The sequence below is a fragment of the Aspergillus steynii genome, assembly GCF_002849105.1.
Source record: "Aspergillus steynii IBT 23096 chromosome Unknown P170scaffold_7, whole genome shotgun sequence".
Lineage (NCBI taxonomy): Eukaryota > Fungi > Ascomycota > Eurotiomycetes > Eurotiales > Aspergillaceae > Aspergillus > Aspergillus steynii.
The window spans coordinates 1,989,451-2,006,035 of NW_020194404.1; the positions used below are offsets into that span (position 1 = coordinate 1,989,451).

The window sequence follows — 16,585 nt, forward strand, 5'->3', positions numbered from 1 at the left end:
GCATTGTTCCTCCTGAACTTCCAGTCTTCACACCGAGAATGAGGACTCTTGTCTGGGATATCAAGTCTTTGGACCCATTTGAAAGCTTGAGAGCTTCTCAGTCGTGCTATTTCTCTAGTATGTACCTTCCTGCCTGTACAAGCGCTCAGATTAAAACCCAAATCCTAAAAGTTGAATTGTAAACGAACACGTATTTGTTGGTTGGGTGTATTCATAACTGCATTGATTCATGAACCCATGTAAATCTACCTACATGCACAGGATATCTGGCGACCTAGTTATAAACCCGGCCATATATCGAAAGAAAATGAATAGTCTATGCGAAAAGAAAGAGATATATGAACAAGAGGGACTATAGATTGTTCTCTTTCTTGAACTTATCCCAGGCCTCGTTCAATGTCCCAAACACGGCACTGGAAATCATGCGCTGTTCGGTCGTGGCGTTGGTAGGAATCTGACAAGTTTGGTTAGCAACATTTCGATATTAATACATGGGGCCGACGTACCTTGTCCGGGTGCACCTTAGCAATCCCCTTCATATATTGCACCTTGACCTTGTTGGGCATGATCAATTCGGACATGTTGATCTTCTTCCATCCGGATTCGGGCCATAGCACCGTATCAAGACTGCCCAATAGAGCTCGAAGGTTATCCTGCTTTCCACCCTTCCAAGCAGCCAAACGGGCGTCGACCGACTCGGTGAGAGCGAATTTCTCTTCGTCGGCTTGTTCGGCGGCTTGGTTGGCGGCCCGGAGACGGCTGACAGCCGCCGAGTCCATGCCAGACGACGCGGATCCGCCCAGGTCGTCCAACGCAGACGGTTTCTTGGGAGCCGGAGCAGGGCGTCGTGCCGGTGCAGAAGGCTTCGCTGCCGGTTTGCTGATGCCCGCAGCCTTTTCGCACCGATTGCGACCTTGGATACTGGTGCTGCCGCCGTAGCCATTTTCGACCGCCTGTCGCCACGACTGTGCCGCATCGGCCCAGCGCTCCAGTTGCTCGAGGGCCTCCGCTTTGCGCATCAGAGCCTTGCCGAAGAAATCCTTCATGGGCTTGTTGGGTTCGCCGTTGCCAAGCTCGATGCTTTCCGCTTCTCCCTTAGAGGGTCCAATGACCTCCAAGATATTGTCGGCATCACCGATGGCGACCTTCGGCTCACCGATTTTCAGAGCGGTCATGGCCCGGTTGCTGCGAATAATAATGGTGAGGGGGTGTTTTTCCGGCAGCATGTTGAGGGCCATAGAGAACGACTCGTGGGCAGAGCCGTAGTCACCTTTTTTGTATGCTTCGGCACCCTTGTCTTTATGACGGTGGGTGGATGAGAGCGCCTCTTGTGACAAGGGGGGAACGGCCCGAGGGGGGAGAACCTTCGGTCGTGAAGGTAGGGTTTTGGCCGGAGTCGACGAGCGTGAAGGCTGCGCCGGCGAGGACGACGGCTTGGGTCGTTCGATACTCGATGGAGCAGGAGACTCAAACAAGTCCACGGCGGGCTCCGGAGCAGGTGACGGTGCGACGGGTCGTTTCCTCCGAGCAGGGGAAACATATGCCTGTGCGGACTGCTGCTCGACAGCGGTCTTGGACACGCGAGCTCGGGGGTCTCTTGACTCGCTTCTCGCCTGCTCTCGCAAGAAAGCCGGCTGTTGCGCCCGTCTGTCCCCGACAGGCGGGGACGGTTGGTTGCGGAAGCTCGCGCTGTCCGACCGAGGTGGAGGGCGCGCTTCATGCGACCTATCAGGTCTGCGTGATGCACGCGGATCGCCTCCGGATTCCAGAAGCAAAGCTTCGTTGGTGAATTCCGCAGGCTGCGGGCGAGAAGACTCGCCAGGAGGCTGGCGGCGGTTATTAGGGAATGGTTCCTCATGCATAGACGCATCTCTCAGCCACTTGGGTTGATTAGGATCTTGCTCCGTGTTGAATTCGTTGACAACTTGCTGGACCTTTTTACTACCCGATTTCCACAGGGAGTTGGCAGTCTTAAGCAAGTTGTTTCCGAAAACCGATGCGACCTGTGCCGGGTCCTTATCTGCGGACATGGGGCTGCGGTTGTTGCTGCGGCTTCGACCAGTATGGGCACGTTCTTGCTGCATCCATGACGGAGCGCTGCGATCTGATCGGGCACTCTGGTCTCTGCTCTGACCCGAATGCTCCGGATGAAGATCGTCGGCCGTGGGTCGATTCCTAGACCTCTGTCGAGATTCCTCATGCGCCTGGGTGAGCAGTAATCCAACAGCAGCCTGTATATCGGTACCCGTCGAGGTCATCCGTAGAGCCTGGGCCGATTTGTCTGCCGGGAAACCCATATCCACAAGCTCTGCGACGGCGCGATCCATCCCGCTCGACCCCTTGGAAGGCGGGGGCGGAGGACTATCGCGCACAGACGGGGGAGTTGGCGATTTGGCCGGGGGTTTTGGAGGAAGTTCTGACACGGGCTTGCCCAGCAAGCCAAGAAAATCGTCGTCGTCGTCGTTCATTGCAGCAGGCTGCGCTGCAGGTGCCTGCTGCTTGGGCTTCAGTTGGTTCAGGCCGAATGGATCGTCGTCATCCAGGAAGTCCATGCCACCCGCAGCTGTGGGCGCTGAGGCCGTTCCATTGGAAGCGAGCTGTGGAGAGTTTGTTCCGACCTGCGGCGAAGGAGATGGGCTCGGAACGGGGAAGTGGGAGGACTTGTCCACGGGGGCCGAGGCGTCAAAGGCAGCAAGAATATCATCTTCGTCGGGAGACTGCGGTTTCTGCTGGGCTGGCAGGGTTCCAAATCCACCTGAATTGCCACTCCCTCCCTTCTCGAAGCTGTCCCAGAACTGGGAGTTCTGTCCTCCGTACTGCGACTCATACCGAGACCGATTCTCTGCCTCCTTCTTGGCCCTCTCTTCTTGAAGTCTCCTCTGCTGCTCGATAAGAGGGACGTTTTTATTGGGATTTGACGAATTGAACGAGACAAGGTTTGCGAAGCTGTCTTTATCCGAAGTCGCAGCCTTGGTTGGCGCGTTGGACGGGGTAGACGAAGAGGAGAGGGGCGTAGAGCGGCCAGAGGGGTTAGCTGGCCTCACATTAGGAAAATAGGAGCCGGAGCTCATGGGTGGAGGTTTCTGAGGGCCATTGGATGAGCCGGCAGACCAATTCAGGCCACTGAGGTCATCCATAATGGTTGTAGATTCAAAAGAAGAAGTAGATAGGTGTCTGGGAGCATTGAATTAGGATAGAGGTCGCAGTGAAATGACGCAAGGATTCCATGGTTTTCCTCTCACCATCGACGGGCCACCAGGGCGGAAGGGGGATGAGCTTGTCCCGTGGAATGAAAGAAAGGGAAAGGTTTCCATCCACCGGGCAAACGAAGCAAGTGTAACGGCAAGCGGGACGGGAGATTCTCAGTCGGAGATGCGGCGGCGGATGGAATCGACTTCCCCTGGAGAAGGCGCGTGTGGCGCAGCGGGGATGATGCAGTCGTGGCGCAGCACATGACTGTGGCGGTGCATACTGACACGTGCTGCTGAGTCAGTGCTCCTCGGAGAATTGGTTAGTCAGCGCCCCAAAATAGAAAAAGAAAAAATAGAAAAACAAACCGCCCAAAAATCCCAATCTTGTTCTTGTTTAGTGGCCTTCCTTAGTACGATGCCTACTATCTCCCAAACTAACAACCAACAAGCTAACTCCTTGATTCCATGCCTAAATTGAACACCGTTGGCAATACCCACGCCACTGTGGACCTCTGTTTAGCCTGCGCAGTGCGCCCTCGCCGGAGAAAAAAATTAGCTGAGAACAGGATGCTCTAGCGTCAAGACCTCGAAATGTTAAGAGTCAAGAGTCAAGACTAACAAGCTTGACATTGGCCCAAAGGGCAAGATGCCACCTCGGCTCAAGCTGATGGGTCGAATCGCCACGGTGGATAGTCCCAGCCATGTCATTAATACTGTATCCACCCCGGCTGGCGGCCGGGCCATTGTCCAAAGTACCTGTCTTACTTGCCTGACTCGATCGCTCGACGAAGAAAAGGCTCGCTCCTACTCCGGAAGTACGAAAGGAGGAACCGCTGTCTCTCCGCCATGAAACCCTAACGAGGGTAGCTTACGGAGGGCTCTTCTTAGGCCGACCGGTGGATTCCGGTGGGGGTTTGTCCTCGAGTTAAAATCTTGTCCGGCGCACAGTCAGATCTGGATAGACCGGGGGTGGTCGTGTGGGATATGCATCCCTTCTTCGACTAGCGAACAATAGCTTAGATGATACACCTGGGACTCATACGGAGTGTTGGAGAACCCCTGCTCCGGACGCCTGAAAGTAATGAAAATTCAATTCAGTCTCGCAGAGTTCGGCGGGTCGATGGTTGACGGCGACTAGGATCAGTCCATCGCAAGGTCCGCGAGGGGGGCCTAGTGGCTTGTTGCGGCTTGATGAGACCAATATCATTTGTGGAGGGCAGGGTTAAGCGAGATATCAGATGAGCACTTGGGGATTCATCAACACATCCAGCCTCAGAAGCAAAAGCACAGGCCTCCGCGTCACAATCCGCCCGGTATTGCAAGGGTTCCTACAGTAGTCGACGCGTTTGGCATCCGACCGTATATATCATTTCTGCTCTGTTCGCCAACAGACCACAGATCGGGCTGACTCAGAAGGGCGAAACAGCTCTCGAGGCGCTCTGGGGCAGTCGCGACTCTCCAATCATCGCCGACAACGAGCTGTTGTTGACCAGGTTGGAACCAAAAATTCGGGGGAAACCCACGGAGATCACCGGGAATTGCCAAATCAATGCGATCAGCCTCGTGGCCTGTGATATCGATCAATCGATGAGGATGCTATCACCATCGGATGATCGGACGGACTACGGAGTCTCAAGGTTGCATCGCTGCCATGACATGACATGACTGGAGAATTCCAGACCTCGCTAGGATTCGAGCCGGCAGGATCGAGAGCAGCTAAACAAGAAAATATGAAATAAGAAAAAAATAAAATAAAAATAACACAGTTGGAGCTGATCTGCCTAACGCCTCGGTTGAGAACAGGCCACGCAGCCACTGCCGATAGCCAGCCAGGGCTTGTCAGACAGAAGTCCAGGGGCCCAGCCAGACGGCGGAGACTCGGAGAAATCGGGCTCTGTGAATTTCGGGGAATCGCAGGGAATCCCACAGGTAATAGTAATAGCACTGCTCTACTATTACTACGGAGCACTCCTATTGTCACCGCTATTATCTATAACTTATACCGTTTAAGTCTCAACCGGAGGAATGCGGCAGAGCGAAAGTTTAAACGTGAAACCCGCGCGACCCAGCAGCGTGGCCAGCACCGTGTCTCCCGCGTTAGTGCATGCGCCAGCGGACGTTTAGCATGGAGAGAGCCCGATGGAAGGAGGGGTTTCTTGTCAAGTCTCAAGATACGACGTACGGTGGCGGTGGTGGTGAACCCTCGACCTCCCATCCCCGACGAACTGAGCTCCTTTCCTCCGGTTGGAAGGCCTGAGCATGGGTTGCCGATGGTTTGCAGACAGCCTGCATGCAGCACCATACTCCATGCATCGGTGTCGACCGATCACCCGGACTGCAGCAGAGGTCAGAAAAGCCCAGAGAGGGGAAACGTAAGATTGTGTGATGCGGGCGTTGCATCCTGGCTTGACTCTGTCGGGGATCCTTCCTCGCCGTACGCCTCCAGGAGAGTCAAAAGTGGTCCCCTAAAGCTACTAGTCCTCCGTCCTGAGTCCTGACAGAAGGCCCGAAGTCCTCCACCGGCTCAAGTCAGTCAAGCCGGCCGGTGGGTCTTCGGGGGGAAAGCGAGAAGAGGATTCATCAGCATCACGCTTAGAGTTCGGCTCTCTCCACGAAGTCGGCTAATGCTGAGCACTATTTTAGTGAGTGTTTGGGCTGTTATTATTTTGTTGTGATAATATTATTCTTCTATTTCTTTTCTTGTGATGGAAATAATAATCAATACTAACAGAAATAAATGAGAAGGATCAGGCGAAATGGAAAGTGGAATCATCTTCCTGCCTTGGACTATCCCTATAGTAACTTAACCCTAAGAGCAGGGGTTCAACGGTGATTGGGTATCTGTCAGGTTGCGTATGCCCAATTGATCATTCTAATGCATGTGCTGCAGCTCTGGTTTGGATCCTGCTCGGGCGTATTTTTGCTTTTTCCCCCTCTTCTGGCTGATGGGGTCGGATTTTAAGTAATGCCCAGGTCTCCAACCTCGTACTATATAGGGTTGACCCAAGGTAACGAGCGACACTACGGACCGTCCAGTCCGCTTTGCAGAATCGGCATCCCAACACGACTCCGTATGCCGGACGGAGCAATGAATGAAATGCAAGAGAGAGCGCACGGAGGCAGGCCAATCACAAACCCATTCTGTTCGAGAAAGACGATCGAATAGGGGAAACAGGGTTCGTGGTTCAGTCATGCCTGCCTTGGGGAACAGGTCCGAAATTAGGTGACGAGCAGGGTCGGAGCAGGGCCTGTCTCCTTTCCCTTGGGAGCCGGACCGAACTCTTCTGAACCGTGAACACTGCACACTTTGGACAGGCCAGAAATCTAGATCCGCACCATCGGGGCAGCGTGGTGGAGCAGGGACAAGGGCAAAGGGCCGGAAATGGCTCTGTGCGCCAGTCTGTCCGTGCTTTTCTTTTTCTTTTTCTTTTCTTTTTTTTTATTTGCAGTATTTTTTATTTTGATTCCACTCCGGAGTGGACTCCCGACCTTCCTGTTCCCTCGATCTCGAGTCTCGAGCTGGCAATGGTGAATTGAGTTAACGCCGTGAAGTTAAACCCAGGGCTGGTTCCATTCCTGAGGTCGGTTGGGGTTACTCCATGGGATTCCTGATAATGGCATTCTCCTCCTTCTCCTCTTTCTCCGGTCCTTGTGCGAGTACTATGTGACTGAACATACAGAGCCCTCTGTACAATGAAGTCCTAGTCTCTGAGCGACCAGTTCCTATGAAACGGGGCTAATATCTGACGACCATCCGGCAGCACCGGGCAGGTACTTCCAGAGTACGCCGTGGAAGGGAGGAATTCGCCGCCCAGACGGAGGGTCGGGAAGTACCTTACAAGTACCCGCGGCCGCGGTAATTAATTTCCTGATATCAAATGAAGGCAGACTCCATCAGTCCCAAGCTCTCCACCTCCCGACTCCGAGCCTCGACTAGTCAAATACTACGGAATAGTGAAAATTAAGTGAGCCTACTAACTCGCCGCCGCCGTCTGCTCCAATGAGGCGCCCTGAATTTGGTTCCTCACCTTCCTAATGCCTCCTAATTCTGCCCCTAAGAGCCCTCGGCCGCCCCGCCCCGTATTGGCATTTCTTTCGTTTTTTTTTTTTTTTTTTTTTTTCTCACATAATCTCGAAGAGAGTGAAAATAAAAATAATAATAATAATGGAAATAAAAAATAAAACCAAAATAAAAATTCAACAACAATAATAAAAATAAAGCCGAACGAGCAGAGTGTTGCTTTCCCGCAACCGCCGCAGATCATCATCTTTTTTATTGTTCTTGCTTCCCTCCCACTGTTCCTCCCCCCCTCCCCGCCAACTCTCCTCTCCTCATTCTTCTTCTCTCCCTCTTTTTTTTTTTTTTTTCTTACTCCTCTCTCTTCCCCTTCTCCCTACATTCCTCAGTGTCATCTCTCGTCTGTTGTATCTCGGACCCTTCAACCCGATTTTCTCCTCTCTCCTTCTCATCCTCGCCTGGACATTCCTTTCGTCTTTCTCCATCCCCCTTCTCACCATGGGTCTCTTCAAGCGCAAGGACTCCAAAAACTCGATCCAGAGTGAGAAGGACGAACAAGAATCGTTCGCGTCCATCAACAGTGCTCGCACATCCAATGCCTCGTTGCGATCGCCCGGCTACAAAGGAAGTGGCATGCCCGCATCCATCCCCGAGCTGTCGATTGCCAAACCACCCGACCCAGCCCTAGACCCGGCAGCATACCTTCGCAGCATCCATGCCGTCCGAGACCGATCGAAGTACGTGCTGGTGAAGGCCAAGAGGAACAAACTCAAGCACTTCGACGTCGACATGAGCAAATTCCAGGCTACGGCATCCTACATCGTCTCCATCATCAAGGTGAGTTCCCCAACCAGCGCATCGTGTGATGTACATCGGCTGACCGGGTTTCCACGTGCAGCGCGACTATGCTCCCGACTACGAATCGATCCCTCCGCATGGCCGCTGGCAGCATTTCGACGTGGGTGGCCGGCCCCGTGTCAATCAGTTGCTGCAGTCCTGGCCCAGTACGATCGACGCGCAAGAACGAACTCGCCGGCTGATCGATCTCTTCGTCGTTTCCGTCCTCCTGGATGCCGGCGCCGGCACCAAATGGTCCTACAAATCCAAGGAGTCGAGCAAGGTCTACTCGCGTAGCGAGGGTCTTGCGGTGGCCACTCTCGAAATGTTCAAAAGCGGGCTTTTCAGCAGCGACCCAACCGAGCCGTGCCAGGTAGACGGAGCCGGGCTGAAAAAGGTCACGGTGGAAGTATTGGCAAAGGGAATGCAACACTCGGAAAACAACCCGCTCGCCGGTCTGGAAGGCCGCGCCGGACTCCTCACTCGTCTGTCGGAAGCCCTGAATAACCAGGACTTCTTCGGCGTGGACGCTCGTCCGGGAAATCTCCTTGGTAAGAAACCCGCCCAGTAGTTTAGTTGCAGAAGGCGCCGAAAACGTTGCTAACGAACTTCCTCCAGATCATCTTCTTTCTCACCCGTCAACATTAGCTTCGTCTGTGCCCATCGTCCCGATCACCACGCTATGGACCGTTCTGATGGACGGTCTGACCCCGATCTGGCCCTCTTCGCGAACCAAGATCGACGGTCTGTCTATTGGAGACGCTTGGCCTTGTTCGAGCCTACCGCCCTCGCCGCCCGCGCAGCCCTGGGAGAACATCGTCCCATTCCACAAGCTTACCCAGTGGCTGTGTTACTCGATCATGGTCCCCATGTCTAGATTGATGAAGATTCACTTCGCGGGTAGCGATCTGCTGACTGGTCTTCCCGAGTACCGAAATGGTGGTCTTCTCATCGATATGGGGCTGCTGACTCTCCGAGATGAGGATCTCCAACGAGGAATCGCTGCATACAAGCAAAACGCGCAGATCAAGGGTCAACCAAACATGGAGGTGGTTCCCCTCTTCTCGACCGACGACGACGTAGTAGTGGAATGGCGAGCGGTTACCGTGGGATTTCTGGATGACCTGCTAGAAGAAGTCAATGGTCAGTTAGGACTTCTAGGGGAGAACCAATTGACTCTTGCGCAGATGCTCGAGGCCGGCTCATGGAAGGTAAGGAATTCCCTTAAACCTGTCTCATTTAAGATCAAGGCTAACATTGTTGTAATAGGGCGGCCGCGAGATTGCCGAGGTCTCCAGACCCAACACGAAGGAACCCCCCATCATGATCCGCTCCGACGGCACCGTATTTTAATTTCTGCATACCCTGTTTGCTTTTCTTTTTTGGATACCTGACTCCACCAGCATTGCGTCGGTTTTAAGAGCTGGTGGTGGTCCTTTACGACCTCTTAATGACCGGATGTTTATACGCCTCCTCCCTTTTGTTGCATTCTCCTTTTCTGTCGACTGGTTCTATGGAGAAGCTATACAAACTTCAATTCCTCCCATTCATGTAGAGCTATTGTTATGAGATGATGATCTGTTCGTGTATACTTTTTATTATATTTTTGGGGGTTGTTTGGGGTGCGGCATCGGGATAAAAACCAAAAAGTATTGATGAATGGGAGACTCTCCAGCGACTCCTGCCTCTTGACATGGATTACTCCTGAACTGTGGTTGTGTCCTGTAGAGTATACCTAGGTAGGTAGTTGTTATAATAACTGGATAACTGGATAAGAATGACGGTGGATTAGATAATCTGCAGGCCTCGGATCGACAGGTCCCGTGCACACCCACGTGACAGCAATGACGAGGGTCACGAGAAGGCTGGTCGATCCCGGTCTCGTCGGTGCTTTAAACTCCTCATCTCCCAGCCATTGCTTGCTCCTGCGTGGTGCCTTGCCTCTGCACTCCTCTGCACATTGTTCCCCTCAATGGACTCACGATCTCTCTGCAGATGCTGATATCCACATCTCAGAGCTGCCGTCTCCCACTTTAGCTTCACAGCACCCGCATCTGCGGGGTACCGACAACCGGTAACTGCTACTCACCGGTCCATTTCCCTTCTCCAACACACCCCCGGCAATCATGGACGTGCGCAAGAAGAAGAGAAAGGTCCTCCTGATGGGGAAGAGCGGCTCGGGCAAATCCTCCATGCGGTCCATCATCTTCAGCAATTACGTCGCCAAAGATGTACGTCGGCTGGGGGCGACAATCGATGTGGAGCATAGCCATGTCAAATTCATGGGAAACCTCACGCTGAATCTGTGGGATTGTGGAGGGTAAGATATTGTGTTGCTCTCTCTATTGAGTCCCTCTTTCCGGGAAACTGACGTGAATCTCCCCCATACAGACAAGATGCCTTCATGGAGACCTATCTCGCTTCTCAACGCGGCAACATCTTCTCGGACGTTGCAGTGCTCATCTACGTCTTCGACATCGAATCGCGCGAGGTCGAGCGTGATCTCGATACCTACAATGCTATCATCAACGCCCTGAAAGAGTTCAGTCCGAACGCCTACGTCTTCTGCCTCGTCCACAAACTCGACCTCATCCAGGCCGAACACCGTCAACGCATCTACGAAGAACGCTCCGCCCTCATCCGCAGCCGCTCCGAGCACTTCTCCATCGACACCTTCGGCAGCAGTATCTGGGACCAGTCGCTTTACAAGGCCTGGGCCGGCATCGTCCACCGCCTCATCCCCAATCTCACCGTCATTGAGCGCTTCCTGCACGCCTTCGCCAAACGCATCAATGCCGAAGAAGTCATTCTCTTCGAGCGCTCCACCTTCCTCACCGTCACCTCGGTGGCCTCCGAAGTCGGCGACCTCAACCCCATCTACGATCGCCACGAGCGACTCTCCAACATCATGAAGGCGTTCAAGCACTGCGCTGCCCGCAATACCCATACCACCCCAGCGTCGGCCGGGTTTGTCGTCATGCACACGAAAACGCCGCAGTTCAACGTCTTCCTCGGCCGTTTCACCGACAACACGTACATCTTCATAGTCGTCCCACCTGGCGAGGCCGCATACAATTGCGCCGTCATGAACACCATGCTCGCCCGCGAAGGGTTCTCCAAAGCTGCGGCTACCGGCCAAGGCGATGGATTCCCTCTTCCGGCGCCAGATTCGCCAGATGGCGAAACGATCCTCAACTCCCACGGTTGACACCACTCCTTCACCCATTGCCAATGTATTAAAACCTGGGAGGAAGCTCAGGTGGAATCAGTCCCCCCCACTCCCCCTTAAGAAGCGAACGGTAAGACTGCAGATTAAATCCCTGCCTTACTTAACAAGTGGCTTCTATCTATCCTAACCTCTTCCATCACATCACCCACCTTCTATCCTTCCTTTCCCCAACCCAAAATGTCAGTTACCTGCGAGGACATCTAGCGAAAAATCGGCGTTCTTAAATTTGTGCTATAATATGTGCGTGTGTCGCTTATCATCCATCCATCTGCTTATGATCATCATTATTTCTCTTTTTTTTTCGGTCCAAGACATAATGTGACATGTTCATTCCTTTTTCTCCTTTTTTTCTTATCATTTTTGGCTTCCACCCCTTCATCCCGTTTCTTTTCTCTTCTTTCCTTTTGAGATACCCATGTGTGGTTTTCTGTCTGCTACCTACTTCCATCCATCCATCCATCACACCTCCCCACCAACCTGGTTACACAGCATGCATTGCATCCCTATCTACCAGATAGCATAGCATACAAACGAAGGGAAAGATATATGCATACTGAACTAGAACCAGTCTACCTAACGACATGCACTATGACTATGTTATACAATGAATAAACATACAAGAAAGGTCGTAGACCGAGCAATAAATGGGAGGCTAATTAATTCCATAGCAGAAGGGGGAAAGGGGGGAGAAAAATCTAAGTAACTGAACTATGTAAGAAAGGGAAAGAAAGACGACGCTTTACATCATTGTACATCTGGCATGCGAACGGCAATGTCGCCCGACTGAGTGATATATCGGACCCAGGGGAGAGAGGGGTATTGGAGCTAGGGAACGGGGTCCGTCGGTTAGATAGCGATCTAAAGAAAGAAAGGGGGAATGGGGAAACGTACCTTGGGTTCCGTGATCTTCAGATACCGTACTTGGATACCACTCGTTGTGAAGTAGGGGATCTCGAATTTGACGTTGATGGGCCGCTTCGCTTTGCCGGATCCTGTGCCTCCCATGCTACCTCCGAAGCCACCGGTCATGCCACCGCCGTGCTCGTCGTCGCCTTTGACGGAGGGGAGGCCGAGCTCGGCGCGCATGAGGAACTCCTTGCCGCCGCCGAACTGCTTGATCTTCCAGACGATGGCGGACTGTTCGGGGGCGTAGTGAACGGTTCCGATGTTGGTTCGGAAACGGGGCGAGTCGGCGTCTTCGGGCACGGGGACGACGATTTCGACGTTGTTGGCTGTGCTGCGGCGTTTGAATTGCGCCTTGGCCTGTGGGTGGAAGATGTGTTAGGCTTGAGGGATCCAGAGGGGATTCGTCCAAGAGATGGGAATTAGCTCACCTTTAACATGTATTCGACACGGGAGCCGGAGTGAGACTCTACGAGACACTCCACCCAGATCAACGGTTTCACCTGCGTGTTCAAACGATAGCTCATGAGTTCGAATTCACCGTCCGGCGGGATGAAGCTGATCGTTCGGTCATTCTCGAATCGGGAAAGTCGAACACACTGGTGGAATTTGACATCTTCCATCTCGACCGACTTGCCTCGCGTAGCACGGCCGGTCGTTTCAAACATGACTTTGTCGTTCAGCCCCAGACGAAGTTCCGGCATACCACTCAGGTAGCACTTCATCTTGACGGCACCCAGGATCTCTGATCGGAGAACATTGCCAGAGGTCGAGACAAGGAGGTTGAGCGATTCGACAACGTCCAGGAAGACTTCGTTCTTGCGGTAACGGATACCCTCGCTTCGCCAGGAAACCGCGTTGGTGACGGCGATGGGAGGTCGGGCTTGAACCTCCAGCTTATGCGACTCTTGCGTGATGTACCTAATTGAACGCCATTGTCAGTTCCTGTCGTCCTTCTGTCGTCTCGATGGATGATTCCAGCAGCCGTCTTACTCTTGCAATATCTTGCTCTCTGTCGTTTGTGGGTACCCGAAATCCATCATCTCGTCGAGCAATTCATAGATAATGACGAAGTTGTCGCGAATACTTTCCTCCTCCAACACCTTGAAGTACTCCGTGAAGACCTCCACGATCTTGTGAAGGAAAAGAAGGATCTCGGTCGCATTGGTGTTTTTCTTGGTCAACGCGAGGATATAGAGGTTACTGTGGCGGATGTAGAGGTACTAAAGGGAAGACCCCACGCAAGGTCAGCACGCGCACAGCACAATTCCCCTCATTCGAGCATTCGCCTCCTTATTCCCTCAACCAACCCAGTCTAGGGCGTGGCGCTCCAACGGAAAAAAAAAATAGGGAGTAGAGGCGAAGCGGACTGCGGGGAGCGGGTAGGCGGGGAGGAAGGTAAAACAAGCACGTATGCAAGCCGCCAAGCAGGTCGCGGAAGGCCAACGTACATTAATGCCCTCGTGGGAGAAGCAGGGCGGCACGGCGGAGCTTTCTTCTTCGGCGTCACTGAGGAGGATAGGGAACTTTTCGACGGCGGACATGGGGATGTCTCCGCGGTAGTTTCGGGCCAGAAGGGTCTATTTTGGCTGGTCAGCGGCCAGGGGAACTGCGGTGGGATTTACTTGACGTCGGGCGGAAGGACACCAACGTACCTTGCCCTTCAGGTCCAGGAAGAAGAGGGCGGAGGCCATCGCGGGAGATTGAGGAGGGTATCAGGGGGGAGGAGGAGACGAGAAGATGGGATCGGTCGGTGGAAAGCAGGTGGGTGTCAATTGTATGGCAGCAACGGGCTGGGCGAGATTGGATTGGAACGGGAGAGGCCAACGAAACACACTAGTCGGACATGCTGCTCGTGGGGGACGGAGGAATGGGCTGTACCCTGCGCATTAGCTTCAAGTCCACACGGGGGGTTCAGCGAAGGGGAATATCACTCACGAGAAGGAATCAAGCAAATGGAAGCCACTCGACGCAGACGAATGGAAGAGCAATGGAATGGACGAAGTTGTACTCCATTGATTCGGGAATTTGGAGGCGCCGCAAGTCACGATCTTGCCCGAACGGGTTAGCGCGAGAATCGGTGCCGCCATGCCCGATGCAGTCTAGCGCCACTCACGGGATGATATTTATTTCTGCTTTTTTTTCACTCGCTCTTCCCTTTTCTTTTTTCTTTCTCCCACGCTCCCAATAGACAGTGCAAGCCAGTACAAATTGCTTTGGTGATTTCTGGATTCGTCGGACTTTCTGTCTGATTGTCTCCAGTTTCTATTACTGTGAACTTGCGATACAGAGGTGCGGAGACTATGCATCGTAAAGAGGGTTCCATAAGAGCTGGCCGGGTATTTTGCGCTGTTACCCGGGCGGTGTCAGAGGAACCGTACATCCCTATCTTTAATCTTGAATATTTTGAAATATGAAATATGATTCTATCTTCAATTGGCAATGAGCCTTTCAGGTGGTATTTGCAGTCAATATAGAACAGGTCGTAGTAAAAGTACATATCCGGCGGATGAAAGAGAGAAGCCCCCAAGACATACAGAGAACAACATCCAAGAAAACGAAATGTCAGAAGAAGAAAGGAAATAACGCCTTGCAAATGCTCCCGCGGCCATTTCCCAGTGATCACACCCCTTCTCAGGCCGCGATCTTGAATCCCAGCGGTGCCAGTATCCGCTCCCGAGCCATCTGGTTGGCAACGTGCCCGCCTTTCTCCAGGGACACGGCTCCAATCACGGCGTACATCGTATGGGCAAGGACGAGCTCCAAGCCAGAGCTCTCAAGGTTGTTGGGCTAGAGAGAGAGTAGATGTGTTAGCATTGAACATACAGTCGAATTCCTATGAACACCCAAGAAAGGGAACCAGGAGAACAGTGTCTGCAACAGCCAGTCATTTCTCACCTTTCGGGGGCTCCATCTCAAGACTGTTCCCATCTCATATTTCTGCGCAAGGTCCGCAAGGTTCGACTTGGCCGTCAGGAAGTTCTTAGTGCTGGGCGAAAGGTTGTTCAAGTTTTCCAATGCGGGATGGGAAAAGGGTTGTCGGCCATGAGCATCGGGTTTGGCGGCGGCAACGTTTCCGGGGCTTTGCGCCAAAGCCAAAGAAGCCTGCAGCTGAACAATGCGTTTCCCTATTGACAACCAATGCCTCGATTAGTCCCTGTTGAAGTTGAAGTTGAAGGTGTAGGTGTAGGTGAAGGTCCCGCGGACCGCTCCTTGGGCCGCGGAGAACAGATATGCCACATACCCAGAAAAGCCAATCGGTCGTTGAAGCCTCGTCTACCCTGGTCAAAACTCTTATGCGTCACGGCAAGCCATTTGATCTCGTCGGAGAGGAGCTTCTCGCCGTCACTGCCCAGCATGCGGATGTAGAATTGGTCAAGGACCTTGGGATCGGAATTGACGGGGAATTCGCGTCTCTTCGAGTTGAGTCGCAAGCTAAAGGGGGCCTGCGCCCGAGGGGGGGTGTAGGACCATCGGGGCTTGTCTGCGGAGTCGAAGGACGTTTGCTCGGTGGACGTCGACAGTCCACGCTGGGGGAGGAGAAGGCCGGGTCTGGCGAAAGAGCGGCAGGCGGAACAGGACACAGTCCTGGCTGCTCGGGTCGAGAGCATCGAGGCCATGGTGTGTATGCAGAAGAAAAGCGAGAAGCCGCGGGAGGGGAAGAGAGAAGAAGGGGTAGAATCACCAGTCCGGGGCTTTTTTTGCGAAGGCCGCGGGTGGAATTGAAGATGGATGGATTTGGGAAGATTTCGGAGATGCGGCGCTAGTCCCGATCGGGTCGTAGCGCGGCCAGGCACGTCGGATTGCCTCAGGAAGCCAGGCTGCGTCTCGCCGTGTCGCTCTGCTGAATTGCGCATCTTGAATGTCTCCGGTGTGTAGTAGCTTCTTCTTCTTTTTTTTTAGGTGTTATTCATTGGCTCTGGGACATGAGCTCTTCCGCGGTATAGTCTATGAGATCGGCTTCAGCTATCTTCTACGCTGCACCGAACCTATAGCTGAACGTACGGACATGCTAGCATTGGTACCATTTGCTTCGCCCTCTTGACACCGAAAAATGATCTTTCTATTCTCTGGATACTCAAGAGACAGACAAGGCGCTAGATATCTGTTTGCTTTGGGAGAAATGGCTGAAGGTTTCCGTGGATAGACACAGGATCCCATACAAAGTGTGGCGGCGGACAGTTTGCTCAATTGAATGAGCAATTTTCGTGCCTAGGCTGTTGAGAGATTTGTGGAGTACCTGTTTGGCTCTTTTACTGGGTAGGTTTTGAGGTTTTGTACTACTCGGACCGTTGGAGAACGGGGCATCTCACCAAGAGGAAAAGAGTACATGGGAACAGAAACGTATAGTCTCTGCGGGGATATAGGAATTTCCCATCATGCCGCATAGTCCACGGCAACCAGCTT

General features: G+C 53.1%; 5 protein-coding genes across 5 annotated transcripts; 2 read left to right on the plus strand and 3 right to left on the minus strand.

Moving 5' to 3' along the window:
* Positions 1-25: 25 nt before the first annotated feature.
* Positions 26-3,390, minus strand: P170DRAFT_414744 (UBA/TS-N domain protein). Its single transcript, XM_024847028.1, has 3 exons — positions 3,315-3,390; positions 507-3,237; positions 26-454 (listed from the first exon to the last, which is right to left on the minus strand). Exons 2-3 carry the CDS (start codon positions 3,135-3,137, stop codon positions 353-355), a joined length of 2,733 nt encoding a protein of 910 aa, XP_024701281.1. The 5' UTR covers positions 3,138-3,237; positions 3,315-3,390; the 3' UTR covers positions 26-352.
* A 4,121-nt stretch (positions 3,391-7,511) lies between these two features.
* P170DRAFT_458182 (URC4/urg3 family protein) lies at positions 7,512-9,800 on the plus strand. The gene is made up of 4 exons (XM_024851774.1): positions 7,512-8,046; positions 8,108-8,597; positions 8,665-9,257; positions 9,316-9,800. Exons 1-4 carry the CDS (start codon positions 7,708-7,710, stop codon positions 9,397-9,399), a joined length of 1,506 nt encoding a protein of 501 aa, XP_024701282.1. The 5' UTR covers positions 7,512-7,707; the 3' UTR covers positions 9,400-9,800.
* Positions 9,801-10,172: 372 nt separating this feature from the next.
* On the plus strand, positions 10,173-11,254 carry P170DRAFT_365819 (Rag GTPase GTR1; the record flags this gene model as incomplete). Its single annotated transcript, XM_024844727.1, has 2 exons — positions 10,173-10,366; positions 10,438-11,254. 2 exons carry the CDS (start codon positions 10,173-10,175, stop codon positions 11,252-11,254), a joined length of 1,011 nt encoding a protein of 336 aa, XP_024701283.1.
* Positions 11,255-11,909: 655 nt separating this feature from the next.
* P170DRAFT_439682 (AP-1 complex subunit mu) lies at positions 11,910-14,160 on the minus strand. Its single transcript, XM_024849894.1, has 7 exons — positions 14,117-14,160; positions 13,834-14,053; positions 13,630-13,758; positions 13,172-13,401; positions 12,610-13,099; positions 12,167-12,538; positions 11,910-12,100 (listed from the first exon to the last, which is right to left on the minus strand). The coding sequence occupies exons 2-7, from the start codon at positions 13,870-13,872 to the stop codon at positions 12,020-12,022; spliced, it is 1,341 nt and encodes a 446-aa protein (XP_024701284.1). The 5' UTR covers positions 13,873-14,053; positions 14,117-14,160; the 3' UTR covers positions 11,910-12,019.
* Positions 14,161-14,606: 446 nt separating this feature from the next.
* P170DRAFT_390384 (mitochondrial 54S ribosomal protein mL57) lies at positions 14,607-15,885 on the minus strand. Its single transcript, XM_024845903.1, has 3 exons — positions 15,423-15,885; positions 15,077-15,306; positions 14,607-14,968 (listed from the first exon to the last, which is right to left on the minus strand). Exons 1-3 carry the CDS (start codon positions 15,796-15,798, stop codon positions 14,813-14,815), a joined length of 762 nt encoding a protein of 253 aa, XP_024701285.1. The 5' UTR covers positions 15,799-15,885; the 3' UTR covers positions 14,607-14,812.
* Between the last annotated feature and the right edge of the window lie 700 nt (positions 15,886-16,585).